Below are 17,858 nucleotides of genomic sequence, written 5' to 3'. Positions count from 1 at the left end.
TGTCCGTGTAAATTATTCATGAGCGCTGTCTGGGCTTCCAATCAGCCAATAAGTCCCAGACAAAGGAATGAATGGGCTTTTTTTCCCTTAGCAAAGCGACTCATTGACTGCTTACTTCGCAGCCCTCTCTTCTTGGTCTGTGGGCCACGGCAAGGCTCCAGACCTTCCAACCAAAGGCAAAGGGACAGACTCTTTTCTTGCTGTAACTCCCAAGAGCTAGGCTTCTGTTCCCCCATGAAATGCAAGTGAACACATCTGAGAATCAGAGTCAGAACACAAGTGAAAAAACCCTTGAATGTAACCGGCCCGTCTCCTCTCACACCAGGCACTGTCAATGGGCTGAGAGCGAGAAGAAAGGCATGTCAGAGGGAACCTAAGGCAATACCTTCTGAAGTCCCATTTGATTATGACTTGCAAATGATACCATCTTTGTAACCTGCTGGTCAAGAAACACCTCCCCTGGGAAAAAGCAAAAAAACAAACCAAAGAAACCAGCCAACAACAACAACTCTACTTGGATAGACAGAGGCTTCGTTCAGAGAGATCTTTTTCTCTCTGATAAAGGTCACCTCAGGACATGTATGACAAACGAGGCTGTCCAATGCTCCCACATTTCTCACTGTGCTTTCTGGATCAAATTCATACCTTCTGAGACCCAAATGTGCCCTTTGCTGTGTATGAATTCCAAGGACTTGTCTTCAAAGGCTTATCCTTAAGACTCTGCTCTCAGGCCAGTACCCTGAATGGAATTAAATTATCCTGTGAAATAAATCCATAGGATAAAAATAGCATTGGAATCTGTCCTAATTAAATGTGTTCCCTTCGAAGTCAACCATACCAGTTAGAGCCTGCATGTGGGATTCAAGTCAAAGAGTAAATTAAGTTCTCAGATTTGAACTGCAATACCAAGAACTGAAATACCATATTTCAAGATATGGGCTGATACTGCTTCCCCAGAAACCCCATCAGGCTACACTGTCCATCCTCCATATTTCAAGACAAAGGAAACAAGGAGATGGAGAGGCAGTCACATCCCACACAGGTAATCAAGCATGTGCCTCACATCAAGGTAATGCAGTGCTTGCTGGTGGGAATGTAAACTGATACAGCCACTATGGAGAACAGTATGGAGGTTCCTTGCAAAACTAAAAGTAGAACTACCATATGACCCAGTAATCCCACTCCTGGGCATATACCCAGAGAACACCATCATTCAAAAAGACACATGCACTCCAATGTTCATTGCAACACTCTTTACAATAGCCAGGACGTGGCAGCAACCTAAATGTCCATCAACAGACGAATGGATAAAGAAGATGTGGTACCTATATACAATGGAATATTACTCAGCTGTAAAAAGCAATGAAACTGGGACATTTGTAGAGACATGGATGGACCTAGAGAGTGTCATACAGAGTGAAGTGAGTCAGAAAGAGAAAAACAAATATCGTATATTAACACATATATGTGGACTATAGAAAAATGGTACACATCAACCGGTTTGCAAGGCAGAAATAGAGACACAGATGTAGAGAACAAACATAGGGACACCAAGTGGGGAAAGCGGGGAGGGTTGGGGGGGGGGGGATGAACTGGGAGATTGGGATACCAAATTGTGCACTTTATATGCAGTTTATTGTAAAAAATTAAAAAAAAAAAAAAAAAGTAGTGCAGTGCTTATGAAAAGCCTGAGTGTTTAAGAAAACGATTTAGCCTTGCTGCTTTTCCCCACTGCTCGTCTGAGTGCTCGTGTCCTCCCTCCCCCACATTATACACCGAAATCCTAACCCTCAAAAGTGATGGTATTAGGAGGTAGGGCCTTTGAGGGGCGGTTAGGCCATGAGGGTGGGGCCCTGATGAATAGGGTTGGGGCTTATAAAAGGGGCCCCAGAGAGATCCCTGGCCCCTTCCATCGTGTGAGGTCAGAGGGAGAAGGCACCAGCTCGGAGCCAGGAAGAGGGCCTTCACCAAACACGACCATGCTGGTGCTTTGATCTTGGACGGCCCGTCTCCAGAACTGTGAGAGATGAATTTCTGTTGTTTATAAGCTACCTAACCTGTGCTATTTTGTTACAGCAGCCTGAGTGGACTAAGATACCCATTCTGCCTCACTTTTACAACTCAAAGTCAGCCTATCACCAAATGGGGAGTAAGAAGCCCACTCTTCAACGGGTTTACTTGGAAGTTAACTTTAAGGTTGTACTCTAAGACTTCAAGTCTCTCCTGGGGAACAGTTTAGCCCAGTGGTTAAAAACATAATTTGAATTCTGGCTTCACTACCAGTTAACAGTCTGGTTGTTAAGTCTTTTGAAGGATCAGTAATTCATCTAAGTGACACAAATACTATTACTGTTATATAATCCATTGTTAGGAGGACTAAGGGAGAAGTGCAGGTCAAGTACTGGGCCTGGAATAAGTACTTTGTTTAGCTCTTGTTGTCATTTTTTATTTATTTTTTTAAATTTACAACACAAGTCCCTGTCAAGTAGGGAAGTGATTATTCTTAAAACTTAAATGTGGGGGACTTCCCTGGTGGCGCAGTGGTTAAGAACCCGCCTGCCAATGCAGGGGACTCAAGTTCAAACCCTGGTCAGGGAAGATCCCACATGCCGTGGAGCAACTAAGCCCATGCGCCACAACTGCTGAGGCTGCGCTCCACAACTACTGGAGGCTGCGCTCCACAACTTCTGAAGGCTGTGCACCTAGAGCCCATGCTCTGCAACAAGAGAAGCTACCGCAATGAAAAGCCCAAGCACCACCACGAAGAGTAGCCCCCACTAGCAGCAACTAGAGGAAGCCCACGCGCAGCAACAAACCCAACACAGCCATAAATAAATAAATACATACATACATAAAACGTTGGGAAGGCTCTCCCTGTGGTAAACAGAGCAGAGTTGGGTAGCTAAGCCATGGAGTGGAGAACAACATGGAACACACAGCCCAGAGTCCATACCACCACCAGGAAGGACCTAGGCCCTGGTGGTGGTAACCCTCCCTCCAGCATCAGAGATCATGTCAGCAACCACCACCGAACATGCACTGGGCGCAAGGCTGAGACAGGAGAAATGCCCCGCTGGAGCCACAAGGAGGGCATCGCGGCCTGGTTGAGAAGCCTCAAAGCACAGGCCATGCACAGTGACCTGAGGCCGCCATTCGACTCAGGAGTGAGTGGGATTCCTGGCTACCTTCCAGGAACGGTCGCACTGTGGCTTATCCAGCCTGGCTGCCGCTCTGCATTCCCTCCTCGACCTCACAGCGGGGGCTGTGACAGAAGAGCTGTGTCTACTGAAGGTTTCACGCTCTGCACTGTGAGTTCACTAGCAGACATTTCTGCACCGAGCCTGCTCTACCCTCTTGTTTTTCCACTTCTTTCCGGCACCATCGAACCCATCCTGCTGCATTCTTTACTGGTCTCACCTCTCTTTTCCAATTTTTTTCTCCCAGGGTACTTAACAATATTAGTTTTTAAAGCTTTCTCACTTTTTAATAATGATGTCCATACTGTCACGAGCTCATGAAAGGAACAGCATTTAGTAAAGCTAATAAGCAGCAAATTTCAATCGGGAAATTCTTTACTTCGACATTTATACATCTAATATGAGACAGAGAATTTTTCTCAAAGGAAAGAAAAAATTGCCTCTCAAGACAGGAAAAAAAAAAGAAGCATATGTAGCCACTAAGTTATAATGTGATTTAAAGAGTAGGAGGACATTGACAACAGGGGGAAAAAGGGAAATTTGAGAATAAAAATGATCTAACACTCACTAATACATTTCCCACCTTTCCCAGCTTTGTGTCTGACTAAAGTTTAATTGCTCTGCCCTGAGCTCGGAGATCTAACAACATGAGCCAGATTTCAAGCCTACGTAAAGTATGATATACTATGATCAAAAGATGGTGTGTTATGACATGGAATTAGACACTATTTGGGAGGGGGCTTCTATCAGCAAGCAGGATACTGCTCATGGACGCATCACCTCTTGACTCTGGGTCTGGGGAGCTGTAAGCGCATGGGCCTGTGATTCTTATCACAGCAATTCAGGGCAAGAGGCATCCACGTTCTGCAGTGTTCGCATGCATTCTGAAAATGGAACGAACCCCTCTCAAGGTTAAAACAGGAAAAAGAGGGCAGCAACACGCTCAGCCCCTTGCAGGGTTTGGCCCTCAGAAAACTCTGGCTGAACAAACTCATGAACAGTCTCTTCTGAGACTCTCCAACCGATTTTATGAATACCACATGGGGGCAAGTTTTAGATTGCAGATGTTAAATCACTGTTATTTATTTATTCTAATGGACATGCAAAGCTTTGTGACTTTAATTCCAAAAAGATTTCAATTGTTCATCATGAGAAATGAAGGATGGGTTGAATCAGGGGAAGGAACCCGGGATGAATCATAAGAGGGGTTACCAGTAACCAAAACTCACCTATAGATGATTCCTTTGTCGTGTAGGAACATCAGTGCCGAAATGATTTCTGCAGCATAGAAACGAGCTCGTGCTTCATCAAAACGACGTGACTTCTGAATGTGAAACATCAAGTCGCCCCCGTTCACAAACTCCATCACAAAAAACAGCCGATCCTGGGTACAAACACAAAAGAGGATCCCACGTGATGCAGCCATTAGAGTTCAGTCAGCATCACATGACCTTGGGCCATGGCGTCGGGAGAAGAGGTTGTTAAATAGAGATACTCAATGGGACATCCTGACAGTGGGTCAGGGCAAAGCAGGAGGATCTGGTGGATTAGATCCTTGGGATGGTGGGGATACGGGGGTAGGTGGTGCTAGTAACATCTGGATCTCCTTTAAGTAATTCCACACAACCTTGAATTTCAGCATTAAATAAAAAGCAGAAAAGACATCAGAAGCCTTTGGTTCTAGTTTTAGTTCTGCGCCTTAAATGCCACATAACCTTGAATTTAACTTCTTTTGGATGTTCAGCATTAGTAAGGTGAGAACGATGAGGCTATCTCTACCAAAATCATTGAATTTGACAAACTGGAAGAGAGCAGCATAAATCAAAAGGTGCGTGTAGGTGCATGCCTTTTTGTCTGGAACATGCAGGGTTAATCATAGCAAATAAGGGACATCCAATAGGTCCTCACACCTGGGCAGAGCATAATCACAGAAAAAGGAAAACATTTTTGACCAATCAGCCAGACAACAGTCTAATGTCAGCCTCAGAGTTGCCTCGATGTTAGAAATTCCATTTAGCCCGTCAGAAGGTTCCTGAATCAGAAAAGGGAACTTAAAGTCAAGTGAGATGCTATCTCCATCTGGAAGGAACTCTAACCCACCAGGTGAGATGGGCACTTAAAAGTCACTGATGCAGTCGGTGTACTAAGTACAGTGCAAGTGTTATGAATAAAGTGCTGTGGAAAATCACACTGCTTAGTGGAAGAAGTGCACCAGTCTCCGTTAAAAAGTGATGTCTTCAAGATGGACAATAAAACTCTTTGCTCCAGGAACCTCTGAGCTCAACAGGCTTCCTCACTCCCTGTCAGTAGCATTTATTGAGTCCCCCATTAGCCAAGTGCTGAATTAGGTGCTGGGGACCCACCGGAGAGTAAAACAGGCATAAAACAGATACAGTCTCTATCCATAGTCTGGTGTGGGAGATACACATTACTTTAAAAAAAAAAAACTCCGAAGTCACATAAACAGGCAAATTTACAAATTCTGGTAAACGCTGTGGAGGAAAAGTGGAGGAAGCAATGACACCGTGTCATCTGCTTTGGAGGTCCAGAGAGGGCCCACTGAGCAAGTGACATGTGAGCCAAGACCTTCGGGATGAGTGCAGCCAGGGCCAGTGGTCACGCTTTCGGGGGGTAGAATGGTGGGAGGTCATTTTGTAAGGAAACTGGTACTTTACCAATTCACAAAGAATGTGTATGCACACACACAGAAGCCACCCTTATTTGGTTTCAAGTGCTACCAGCTCTGCTCAGTGTGCCCATGCATTCACAGCTGAACAGTGGACAGAGATTGTGTGTGTTCTTGTTCACCTCCTGATCCATCACTGGTTTTATCATGGTTTAATCAGGCCCTTCCCAATCAGAAGACACTACAACTTATGACCTCATATTCCCAATTTTAAGATTGACCTAAATTAAAAGGAAAAAAAAATCCTCTGGGTCTATTAAATGTCTCTTTCTGCTAATGAGAAGAATTTAAGAGTGAAGATGGAATGGCAAGATTCACATGCACAAAACCAAAAGCCAAACATCAGTAAAACAACTCTTCAGGTTGACCAATATAAGCCAACAGAATACTAAATATACCAAACCATTTGACTAAGCTAATGGCCTTCATTTGAGTGTGACTGACCAAGGGAGAGGGCCAGTTGGGTGGGATGAGCTTGGATGAGCAATGGGGTTCCCTATTTTCTGTATGGGGGGAGGCTCGGGTAGAAGAAGGTTAGCAGTGGGCGATGAGAGGGTAAGCACACTACAGAGATGGGTCTAAGAGCTGTATCCACACGGGAAGTTGTTATTCCGATGCTGTATTCATTTGGTGGGGCCTCAGGGCCTGCCTGAATCCCCAGGTGGTAAAGCCGCCTTAAACCATCCCTCAGCAAGAAGGTGCATCTGATACATTTTCACTCTCTGGCCCGTTCACTTTCTCATGGCTGTGATTGGCAGTCACATGAATTCTAATAGCTCAGAATACCTGGTTACTAGAACTGGGTCAGTAGGTAAGAGGCTACTCCCTAGGCTGCTGGAAATCAGTGGAGTTTAGCAAGAGCATCTAAGACAGTAGGCATCAAAAAGATGAGGGCATTCCAAGGGAAACTGCATCCATTTCTAGTTTCTGCCCAAAATAATTCTCATAATCTCAAGTCTGAAAAGCCAGACCCTGGGCTCAATTCCACATCCGGGGAAGGAAATACTGCCTTCCTGCCTCGGTCATGCTCCTCTGTCTCAGCCCCAACACCTGCCCTGGAGGCAGATTCTCAGATGATGCAGGGGTCCTGGGAGGCACACACACCTGGCACGCACAGCAAGAGGTCACAGCTTCAGGACTGAGAAGATATGGGCTTGTTTTCACCCAGAGTCTCACTTCTAACCTCCTGTCTGGCACCACCTAGAACAGAGGGTACAGCTCCCAGCCCTCGGCCTACACACAACTCTTTAAGCAAGCAGGAAGGGAAAACAAGCCAGCTGAGATACAACGACACTTTACAAACAGGAACAGTCCATCTTACCAAAGACCTACAATAACGTCACAAGGTAGGAAAACAAAATCCTGTTTATCAGCTAGTAAAGTGTGTTTGCTGTGAAGAGACCTGCTTACATACAACTCTGTGTGCTCTATTTCAAAATGTCTGCTGCAGAGGCAGGTAAAATTTGGCAGCAGTTTCTCCACGATTTCTTTTGCAGAGGTGGAGATAAATGACAAAAACCCCCAGTTTATAGCAAAGAAGATTCACTCATCCTTAGGTGGGGGTGAGTGAGAAGCCATCCTCAGCAATAAACTTTCATTAAACATGTCCTCAGATGGGGCTTCTAGAAAGTGTGCAATAAACACTAGCAGCAGCTGCTGGTGGCGGCTGTGATGGTGAAGATGTTTTCGGTTAGAAAAAAAAAAAAAAGACCATACACGTGAATGTACAGAATTATTTCAGTTATAGCCAAAGATGAAGATATGCATAGAAAAGACAAAAAATACTTATGTATGACAAGTCAGCTTTCAGTTGTGAGATCTGGTATGACATTTATCTCTTTTTTATACTTTTCAGTATCTCTGAAGATTTCTTTTTAAAAAAATTTTTATTAAAAAAATTGTTTTTTGCCACACAGTGTGGCTTGTAGAACGTTAGTTCCCTGACCAGGGATTGAACCTGGGCCCTCGGCAGTGAAAGCGTGGAGTCCTAACCACTGGACCACCAGGGAATTTCCTCTGAAGGTTTCTATGATAAGTGTGTATTATTCTGATAATTAGAAACAAACCAAAGTCACATATATCTTCCTCCATATTTCTCTCATTTTCATCTGAAAGATGGGACATTGGAAAAGTGCAATTTTGAGACTGTCTTAGAGCAGGTACTTAGGCAGAGGGGGTTGGGATTATGAAAGCAGCTACAGAAAGAAGGGTCTTCACATCCCTGGCTGCCCATCATTCAGGGCCCTGAGTAACCACCCTCTCCCTAATAGCCATTCCGATGCCTGATGTAACCAGGTCATCAGGCTTGTTGGAAACCCATCCAAAGTGAGGCTCTGGTTTGGGTCCCGGGGCTCCACTGAGAGTACAGGGTCTGAGTTCTGGTACACAGGTTTTATAGAGTCTACAGAGACCTTTTATGCTTCCTTCAAGAGTCTCAACAAGGAGGAATAAGTGTCTACCGGGCACACACTATGCCAGGCCCTAGGTGGGGACTAAGTATCATAAAGTGAACGAAAGCCCAGGCCTGCTGTCAGGAAGCTCTTGTATTGGAGCACATCAGTCCAGTATGCTAAGAGCAGCAGAGCGGCATGGGGGCACCATGCGGACACAGAGCAGGGACACCGGAGCAGCCTGGAGGCTGGGATGGGGTTTGGGGAAAGCTCCTAGGAGGAGCCGATTTCACCAGCCTTGAAGGATGAGGAAGCATGACTCAGGCTGGAGTGGGGTGGAGGGGACAGGAATCAAGGTGAACGAACAGCTAAAGTGTCAGGTGGAGGGCAGGGTGTGGTGACGGCCAAGGGGGACGCTCCCCAAGCGCTGAGGCTGCTTTCACGATCAAGTGCTTGTACAAAAAGCCAAGGCTCGTTAGGAAGCTTCCTTCACCCTATCCCCAGGTCACCCACAGCTGAGAACACAGCCTCAGCCCTATCAACACACAGGATCCCTCACTATCGGCCTCTGCCGTAATTCCAGGCCCAGGGTCTGGGCGACAGCAGGCGGCAGCTATGCTTTCTCAAGGGCTCAGCTTGAAAAAGACTCCGTTGGAGTGTTGGAACCTCCCACAAATAATAAAACCTCAGCTACAAAAACCAATGACTCCAGCTGAATTTTACTCCTATGGAATGAAGGCCTTTCGTGTTGAGCAAATGCACTTTACAAAGCAGAGATGAAGCAATGAGGCAGGAGATCACCTCCCACCCACAACTCCACTATCTGTGCTGCTTAAGCCCTAGTCTCCCCGATGACTTGACAAACACTAAGCCATGCTGAAGAAACCCAGCTGGAAAGCAAGCAGAGGAAGCGTCTGCTGGGATGCAGGCACTTAGGGAGGCACTCTCACTGCACGGTGGATTGAGGCTGTCATGAGTCACTTCTGGGGCAGGGAAGGGCTTCTGCCTCCCACCTTGGGCAGTGAGGGCAGACTGCTCTTTCTGTATTTAAGCCTGTGTAGACAGCATTCCAGTTTTTCTAAAATCCAATTTCCTAGATGCTGAGCCTGGACACCTGCATGGCTTTCCCTGAGGCCCCCGGCTCCTTGAAGGGAAATCTTGACCTGATCTGCGTAGTAGCAGATCTAAGGTCCCACAGACTGGTTCAACCGCGGTCCTAAAGCCAAGTGGCCCAGCCCTCTGTCTGTCCCTTGCTCCTCCCCTCTGTCCCTGATGCAACCACAAATGCTAGTCATTAACGTGGGGTGAAGAACAGCCGGAGGAATAAAAGCAACTCAGAAAGCCCTTTGTCCCACACAGCCCAGGCCGGTGTGTTACGGGAGGCCAAGAAGCTGGGGCCCGGTTAATAATAGAATCCCTGTCGTCACCTGCCTGGTTCCATTGACCCTCTGCAGCCTGGGCCATGTCTGCCCTGGCTACTGTCAGTTCAGAGCTGTTACTTCCCCAGGCCAAAGGGGATAAAAATACCCTCTGACCTGAAAGTGGCTGTCCGTATAAGCCGTGTGCATTCCCTAAAGCCCCTCATAAGGACTGTTCCTTACGAGGTAAAACTGATGGGCGATGCATGAGGAAAAGTCAGAGAGAAAACACCAGTATAGATCAAAGTGCTATGGTGCTGTGGCAAGGTGACATCGCCTAAGGAGGGTGACTGCAGAGCGAGCACCCTTTAGGGTGAGTGTGCCAGGCACCTTCAGAGGCCTCTGCTCAGCTCACTGAGCCCTTTCTCAGAGACTTGCCCCGGCGCAGTCACATGGGTAAGTGCTGGACATCCAGCACAGGGCAAGTTGGACCCAGCTGCCCCCTGCCCGCCCCCCGCCCCACTTCCCTTCCCAGAAAATTGGAACTGAGATAGACAGGTGTTCATGTAGGCTGTACTACGTGCGAGAACTGAGGAAACATGAATTAGGGAGTTGAGGCTGCTGCCTTTGTGGTGTCAACACATGAAATGTCTTGGTATATCAGAGCAGTGAAAGCCTGGATGGACGGATGAGGGAGAAGAATGGGGAAGAGACAAGACAGGGTGAATGGGCTGAGAAGGAACCAACCTGGGTCCTTCCCGTTTCAGGTCCCCAGACAGACCTGGCCATTGTATACCCTTGGGTTCCATGAGACACCACTGTACCTCTGATTCTTTATTTTCGCTTTTCCCTTTTTGCATGACCCTAGTTACGTATTTTTCCATTATTCGCTACCGGGAGAATTTTAACCGACACATTCACCAATTTTTAAGAGGCAGGAGGTTTCCTGATGTATAAATCTGAGGTAATAACACCTTTAACTACACTTATCATGTGAGGATTAAACCAGAAGCCAGATGTAGAGAACGGACCTGAGGACACCAGGTGGGTGGCGGGGGAGGGGGGGTAGGGGAAGCTGGGACGAAGTGAGAGAGTAGCATTGACATATATACACTACCAAATGTAAAATTAATAGCTAGTGGGAAGCTGCTGCATAACACAGGGAGATCAGCTCGATGCTTGGTGATGACCTAAAGGGATGGGATGGGGAGGGTGGGAGGGAGGGTCAAGAGGGAGAGGATATGGGGATGTACATATACATATAGCTGATTCACTTTGTTGTACAGCAGCAACTAACACAATACTGCAAAGCAACTATACTCCAATAAAGATAAACAAACAAGCAAACAAAAAACAACAAAAACCAGAAGCCAAGTGCCTGGCACAGCCCCAGACCCAAAAAAGGATCTCAACAAATAGACACTACAGTTATTCCTACACCACACAAAGACGACCAAAGCTACATCTGGGAAACCTTGTGCCCGACACTGAAGTCCCTGGTGTAGCTAAGAGGAAACACAGTGTGGGGGTCAGGAGCCAGGAAGCCCAAGATGTCAAAGCAACTCCTGCTGTACTCTCTGTATTTTCTCTCTCTGTCAAAACTCTCATCTGCAAAATGGGGATAATAAGGCGATTGTACTCACAGGTGTTTGAGGATGAAATGATTTAAGCTTAGAATTTCAAACAGTATGTGGCACATGGTAAGTGCTTGATAAATGTCAGCAACTATTAGTGCTAGAATCACCCTCCTCCTGCTCACCACCTCCGCTAGGCTGCACGCCCACGGCCATCTGCTCCCGGGGCTCTGGCCCCCAGCGTGGGGGCTGCCGTGACCCAGGCAGGGAGCTGCCTGCCGTGGGTGCGAAGATGGTGCTCCCCTCACGGAGAGCCCGGCCTGGCGAGTCCACAGGAGCGAAATAGCACCTGAAACCCCTACTGCAGCAGCTCCTGACCCTCAGTTCAGGACAGGAATCTCAAGGGTTCAGGGAGTCAGGAGGACCCCAGGGCACCTGCTGGGTTGCAGGTCATGGCTTTGACCTGATAAAGAGAACTTAACTTTCTCTCTCGTGACTACTTAACAAGGGGTCACGAAACCAGATTTGATAAGCCAAGACACATGAACCAAAGTTTCAGTTCCAATAAGTTTTCTCATTTTTCTAATATTAGATGATAACTCATATTCTCTATTTTAAGAGCTTTGTAATAATCATAGTCATTATTGCAAGGCAAATGTGTTCCCCTATGAATTGCAAACATTATGGTAAATGAGACTTCTTATAGTAGTTCTTCTCCCCTTTTACAAAGTCAACTTGTTCTTGTAAACAGATAAAGATTTTTTTCTGTTTAAAGCAAGAATCTATGGTCACTGCCATTGACACATGTAAATCTCATTTAAAGATGTATTTACAATGAGGATGCAGGTTACTTTTGGAAATAAGCCAAAGAATAGAAACAACATTTAAAGTTAATGACTAACTTAGTTATTGCTTTAAGGCAATGTTAAGCTGGGAGCCACATCAATACTTACTTACCCAAGTTCTAAGAATTGCTTTGGAATTACTTCTAAGTGAGTAACACATCAACCCTGTATCAAAAGCTGCAGAGTGCTATTGACCAGCTGTGGACAAGCAAAAGGAAATCTCCAGTAACAGACAGCATTGTGTTGCATTTCTCGTAAGTGCCTCTTGCTTTATGATTTTTCTCTGACGAAGTCATCTACAGGGTGAATAGGGAGTTCAAATCAACAGGAAACAGTTACTGACGTCAAAGAGGTGACAGTGGAAAAGCACCCTTGTGAGGAAATCTGATTGCACCATGCCTGAACTGGAAACCACTTGAACTTAACCACATTAAGAACGACTACAAATGCTTTAAGGAAGAAACAAGGAGGGGGAATCAAATGGCTTCATTTTTCCTTGTTTTGTTTTGTTTTGTTTTGTTTTCAATTTATCATTTTGTGCAGCCCAGAAGATATGAGACATGAATTCAATCACCCAGCAACTCTTCTGTCCAGCCTACAGGCATGGTACATGTCAGGAGCTCAGACACTAGTCTTTGGGAAAGTGAAATATGTCTCCAATATAACGAGCCCTTAGGAGCTTGCATTTTAAACCTGGAGGGACACACAGTTCTTTCCAAAGACCAAGTGTTCCCCTGGTAAACTGGATGCATTATGGTCCTCTCTCTCTCGTAATGAAACTCGACAAGGCTTACTGGCCTATGTACCAGATGAGGGAAACGAGGCAATCAAACCTGCAGTTCAACATCCTGTGAGATATCTGGGCCAGGATGTTTTTAAAGCATAACTAAGCAGCAAACATATGATCACGGATATAGCAAAGTCGGAGCACAAGTCCTCCCTTCCTGGTGGAGCCTCCTTTGGCATCTCTGGTCCACACACATTCCGCCCAGTATCACTGAGCTGGCTGGGCTGGCTTTGTGCACTTGGTCTTGTTTCCTCTGGAGGACCTGAAACCTTTTAAGGCAGAGCCCAGATGCCAAATGATGTGTCTCTAGTACCACCGGACCTGGTGCCTGGACTCTAGTAAGGGTTAATAAACGCTTGAGGAACTAACATAGAAGGAGACCATTTGTGTTTCCTGATAAAATTTGAACTAGAATATTAGAAAAGTTGGAACAAACTGCCAAGACTAGTTTTATCCAGACACTTTGTGGAAGTCAAGTGCAAAGAAGTGAAGTCACTTGCCCACAGCCACAGTTAAAATAGTCTGTGAAAGAGTTCAAGGGAGGCACGGCTGCTTGACGCCACTTCATTTCCCCTTATTTATAAAGCTTTGGTTTTTCTGTTTATAAAAGTAATTACATGTTCTTTGTTCAAATGTAATTACAAAGTAAATATATGGAAAACTGAGAAAATAAAATTGCCTATAATCCCAACACCCAGAGACAGAAGTCTAAATACAAGAAGAAACAAAACTATTTATGACTTTTAGCATCCAAAAAACTGCGCATAAGACATTTACAAAGTAATTTTAACTACATTTGATTTCCCCTTATGTCCTAATTATACTCAACACTTTATAGCATGTTTAAAGAACAGAAAAAGAGAAAATCAAAAAAAATCCTTCCTTTTTTCACTGATATTACATAATATTTCCTGATGTACTTAGTCTTCAAAACCATGATTTTTTAGCAGTTGCGTACTATTCCCAATGCCATTTCTATGAAGTCCTACAATTAGCTGGACTTCTGCTTATGCTGATGAGAATAAGAGGACATGGTATAAACAGTCTAGTCACTGTACTATAAGGATCATTTTTATTAGCCTGGAAAAGCAGATATCTCTAAGAGCAGATTATTACTAACTGGACATGGTGTTCTAATTCTGAATATAGATTCCCTAAGAAGGTATCTTAGGTGATTATTCACTTAAAAAAAAAAAAAAAGGTTTGGTCACAAGAGTATGTGGGGTAGGATTCCTATAAATCATTATTTCACAAAGCACATTCTTTTTATAAAGATTGTGGTTTCAGCATCAAATAGGAGCAAGTCTATTGAAGATATTTATGGGTTTAGTTTGTATAGGGCTACAGAATAGAGAGTAAAAATGCCACTATGCCATTTCACTTAATTAGATCCTTTTTCATGACAGAGGTTCCTAAACTTTGCAACTTTTAAAAGGAGATTTCAACTCTCTCTTTGATCTGTGGATCAGTTAGACATTTCTGCCTCACGGGAGGAGATTCTGGGTTACAGTTGTCTGATTAAACATTTTGCCCAGGTAGGGAAGTATCAAATCTGGCCACGGATATTCCCTATCTGCCTCGAGATGATGCCTGGGAATCCGCTGGCTGAAAGTCTGTCCCTTCCTCTGCTCTGTGGTGCTGCATGCTTGCTGCAGTTTCTGTCTGGAATGTGCCTTCTATGTGCTATTTTGAGTTTGAGTCTTGCAGTGTAGCCACAACATCGCTCTTCTCTGGCCCTCTGGCCGAGGCATGAAATCCCCTACAATCCCCTACAATCTCTTCCCAGACCCTTTTTGCAAAGCGGGCAAAATACAGATTTCCGCTGTCCACTGAGGAAGAAAGATACAGACTTTACTATAAAGGTAGGGAGACCCAAGAGAAAGAGACATAGATCTAAGAAGATGAGGGGCAAAGTAATCAGAAATAGATGAAAAGGTTTACCTAGGGGAGAGAACACTGTGTTAACTTCATCAAGAAACTTCAGCTGATGAAGTTCGGATGGGCCCTTCAAATCCCAAGGATGAGAATGGCAACTAAGATGGTGACACCAACAGCCACATCCCAGATTCAAGGGGTAGCTTTAAATCCTTTGAGGAACTGATTTCATCTCGGTACTGGATGCCTCCTCCTGTGAAACCACTTTCTCCTGATTCTTCTTTTTCTCCCCCCGCCCTTAGCCACCCTTACTTAGAAATCCCTCTTCAGCTGTCCTCTCTTATCCCTCTATAAACACCTTCTGAAATATTTTAAATTATAGTTTCTACTATGCCAAGAGGATACTGATGACATTAAAATCTAATCTCTCATCTGAACAGTGTTTTTTTTTTTTTTTTTTTTTTTTTTTTTTTAATTATTTTATTTTATTTTTTTGGGGGGTACACCAGGTTCAATCAATTGTTTTTTTTACACATATCCCCATATTCCCTCCCTTCCTTGACGCCCCCCCCTCGATTCCCCCCCACCCTCCCTGCCCCAGTCCTCTAAGGCATCTTCCATCCTCGAGTTGGACTCCCTTTGTTATACAACAACTTCCCACTGACTATTTTACAGGTGGTAGTATATATATGTCTGTACTACTCTGAACAGTGTTTTTGAGCAACATCTTACCACTGGATTTTCTGCAAAGTGAACCCGTTTATCCCATTCCCCCAAGCTCTCAAATGGTCAGAACTCTGGCCATTCCTCTTACTCTTTTACTCTAAAAAGTTCTACCAATTCCACCTCCCGTGTGTTTCCTTGACTCCACTCCTGTGATTGCTGCCTTGGAGCAGGAACGTTCAGCAGGCCAGTGGTTCAATAGCCTTACCAGGTCTGCACCCCCACCCTCAGTCTCCTCCCTCTGCAGACAGCCACCGAGAGCCCTCCCCAAATGCAACTCTTAGGTTGCTCCCTGACTTCAAATCCTCTGCCAGTTCCTTTCACCTCCTGATTGAGTCTAAACTCTTCAGCAAAGGATGTCTTCCTTCCTCCCCACATTTCCTCTCCTGCAATCCTGCTCCACCAAGTTATCTGGAGGTTCCTGGGCACATCATACAATTTTAAGCCTCTGTGTCTTTGTACTGCTATTACCTCTGTCTGGGAGGCCCATCCCCCTTCCGTCTCTGCAGGGCTCCTATTCATCCTCAAAACACAGCTCAGACAGCCTCTCCCATGGAAGCCTTTCCCGCATCCCCAAGGACCTAGCTATGGTGGTCTTCTATCACACAGTGATAAAAAGTGCGTGTGTTTAGGATGATCCCTGACTGAAAGCAACCAGAGGGCAGGTCCACATTTACTGAATTGAATTAAAAATGCATCATAGATACAATAGTACCATTCAACATATTAACAGGTAATGTCTCTGGTGGCTAGGGCCTACTTTTAATGTGCAGAGACCGCTCAGTTTTGCAGATCGCCTCTAAGGTATCTGTATCTTAAGCTGAAATGGCATTCCCATACATGGAAAACAAGAGAAAGGATACAGCAGGGCTGCTTTCCCCCAAAGCACACTTGTATTGCTACCAGCACATTTTTCTATGCTGGTTGGGAAATGTTCCTTAAAGTTTTATCTCTGCTTGTAAATTCCAGTCCTATGCGCCACACACAGGATGGGAATCTGACTCACAGACAGGAACTCCTTTAAGAGCAGGGTGGTGATGATGATTTTCATAAAATGTCACTCATTCAATGCCTTGTTGGTAAAGTGGAATTATGATCATTAAATGCCAAAACCCGGGAAGCTGCACTGTTTGGACTGCTTGCTTTTTAACATAACCCATTGTAAATATATGCTCACTGAGCTAATCTTTTGTTCCCTAGGTGCCCCAGGCTCTGATAACTCTGCCGTATCAGAACGGCGGGCAGCGTGCTAACTCTTGCTCACATTCAACAGACCCCTTGCTTCTGCCTCCTCTTCCTAGCCCAGGGCCCCAGTCCCTGCGAATGCCACAGTGTAGCCACAGACAGCTGTAAGGGGCCCCCAAACAGGAACTCTGTCTACAAACCCAGAAAAAACAGAGATAATCTTACGTCTTTATAAAGAAGATCTGACACATTTTCTTTGGCCTCTGTAAAAAGCAAAGCTATCTAGCCTACTTGACTTCCCATATGTAGGCTGGACCACCAGACACTCGTGTAAGGCAGTAGTTTTCAGCTGGAGAGATTCTTGCCCCAGGGGTCATCTGGTCATGTCTGGTGAGTTTTTGGTCGTCGTAACTAGGGAAGGGCTGCTGGCATGTAGTGAGTAGAGGCCAGGATGCGGCTCATCCTACAGTGCACAGGCTAGCCGCCCCTCCCCATCCCCCCATGACCAAGGATTATCCTGCCCGCAATATTAACAGTGGGCAAATGAATCACATTATGCAAATAAGTGATTTAAATTTTTTTAAATTTATTTTTATTTTTATCGTTTTTACTGGAAAGGTTGAAAATTCACTCATCATTCAATTCCTTAAACTATTGACCTGTTGGTGAAGATTAAGGTCATGGAAGTAAAGCTCTGAGCAATGTGGAGGGAACTTCCCGCTACAGATCTGCCCTGAAGCCCAAGGAAAGGGGGACAAATTGAGTTTATGAGCACTCAGTTCTGCAGGTTTCCAAAAGATCAACTTGAACCAGTCTGTACGTCCAGTTCCCAACTTTGCTGGTTGTGTCTAACTCATCTCGAACCGTTTCACCACTGGTAGATGCGCGCTAGTGCAGAAGGTCTGGGCTTGTCATGGGCACGGGCTAGTTCCCACTTCACAAGGAGACCATGGTTCAGTGCTTCCTGGAGGTGAGGAGTGAGAGGAAGGACAAGGACGAAGGCTCTTCCCACGGGGCCACTGCAAAGGAGCAGGAAAGCATGTATGGGAGGGGGGAGAGGGGAGGAGTTTTCCTGGAAGGGCTCTCCTTTTATGTTTTGGTTGGGAATTATATATTACATCATTTCAATGTTGAAAATATCTTACACCATAAGAACGGAATTGAGACTCTGGGAAGAGTTCCAAGACTCCCTTCCTAAGACCTAAGCAATACATCATTACAGACCATCCTAAAGAAGT

At 45.3% G+C, this 17,858-nt stretch overlaps 1 protein-coding gene across 1 annotated transcript in view; it reads right to left on the bottom strand.

The window, feature by feature from the left end:
* PRKCH (protein kinase C eta) overlaps positions 1–17,858 on the bottom strand; it is a 219,740-nt gene that overhangs the window by 59,582 nt on the left and 142,300 nt on the right. The window contains exon 10 of the mRNA XM_057730683.1: positions 4,427–4,581. Within this exon, the coding sequence (XP_057586666.1) occupies positions 4,427–4,581 (155 nt within the window). The remainder of the gene's footprint in view (positions 1–4,426; positions 4,582–17,858) is intronic.

The sequence above is a fragment of the Hippopotamus amphibius genome, chromosome 4, assembly GCF_030028045.1.
Source record: "Hippopotamus amphibius kiboko isolate mHipAmp2 chromosome 4, mHipAmp2.hap2, whole genome shotgun sequence".
Lineage (NCBI taxonomy): Eukaryota > Metazoa > Chordata > Mammalia > Artiodactyla > Hippopotamidae > Hippopotamus > Hippopotamus amphibius.
The sequence above is the reverse complement of the archived record's forward strand: the minus strand, read 5'-3'. Positions and strand labels throughout refer to the sequence as shown.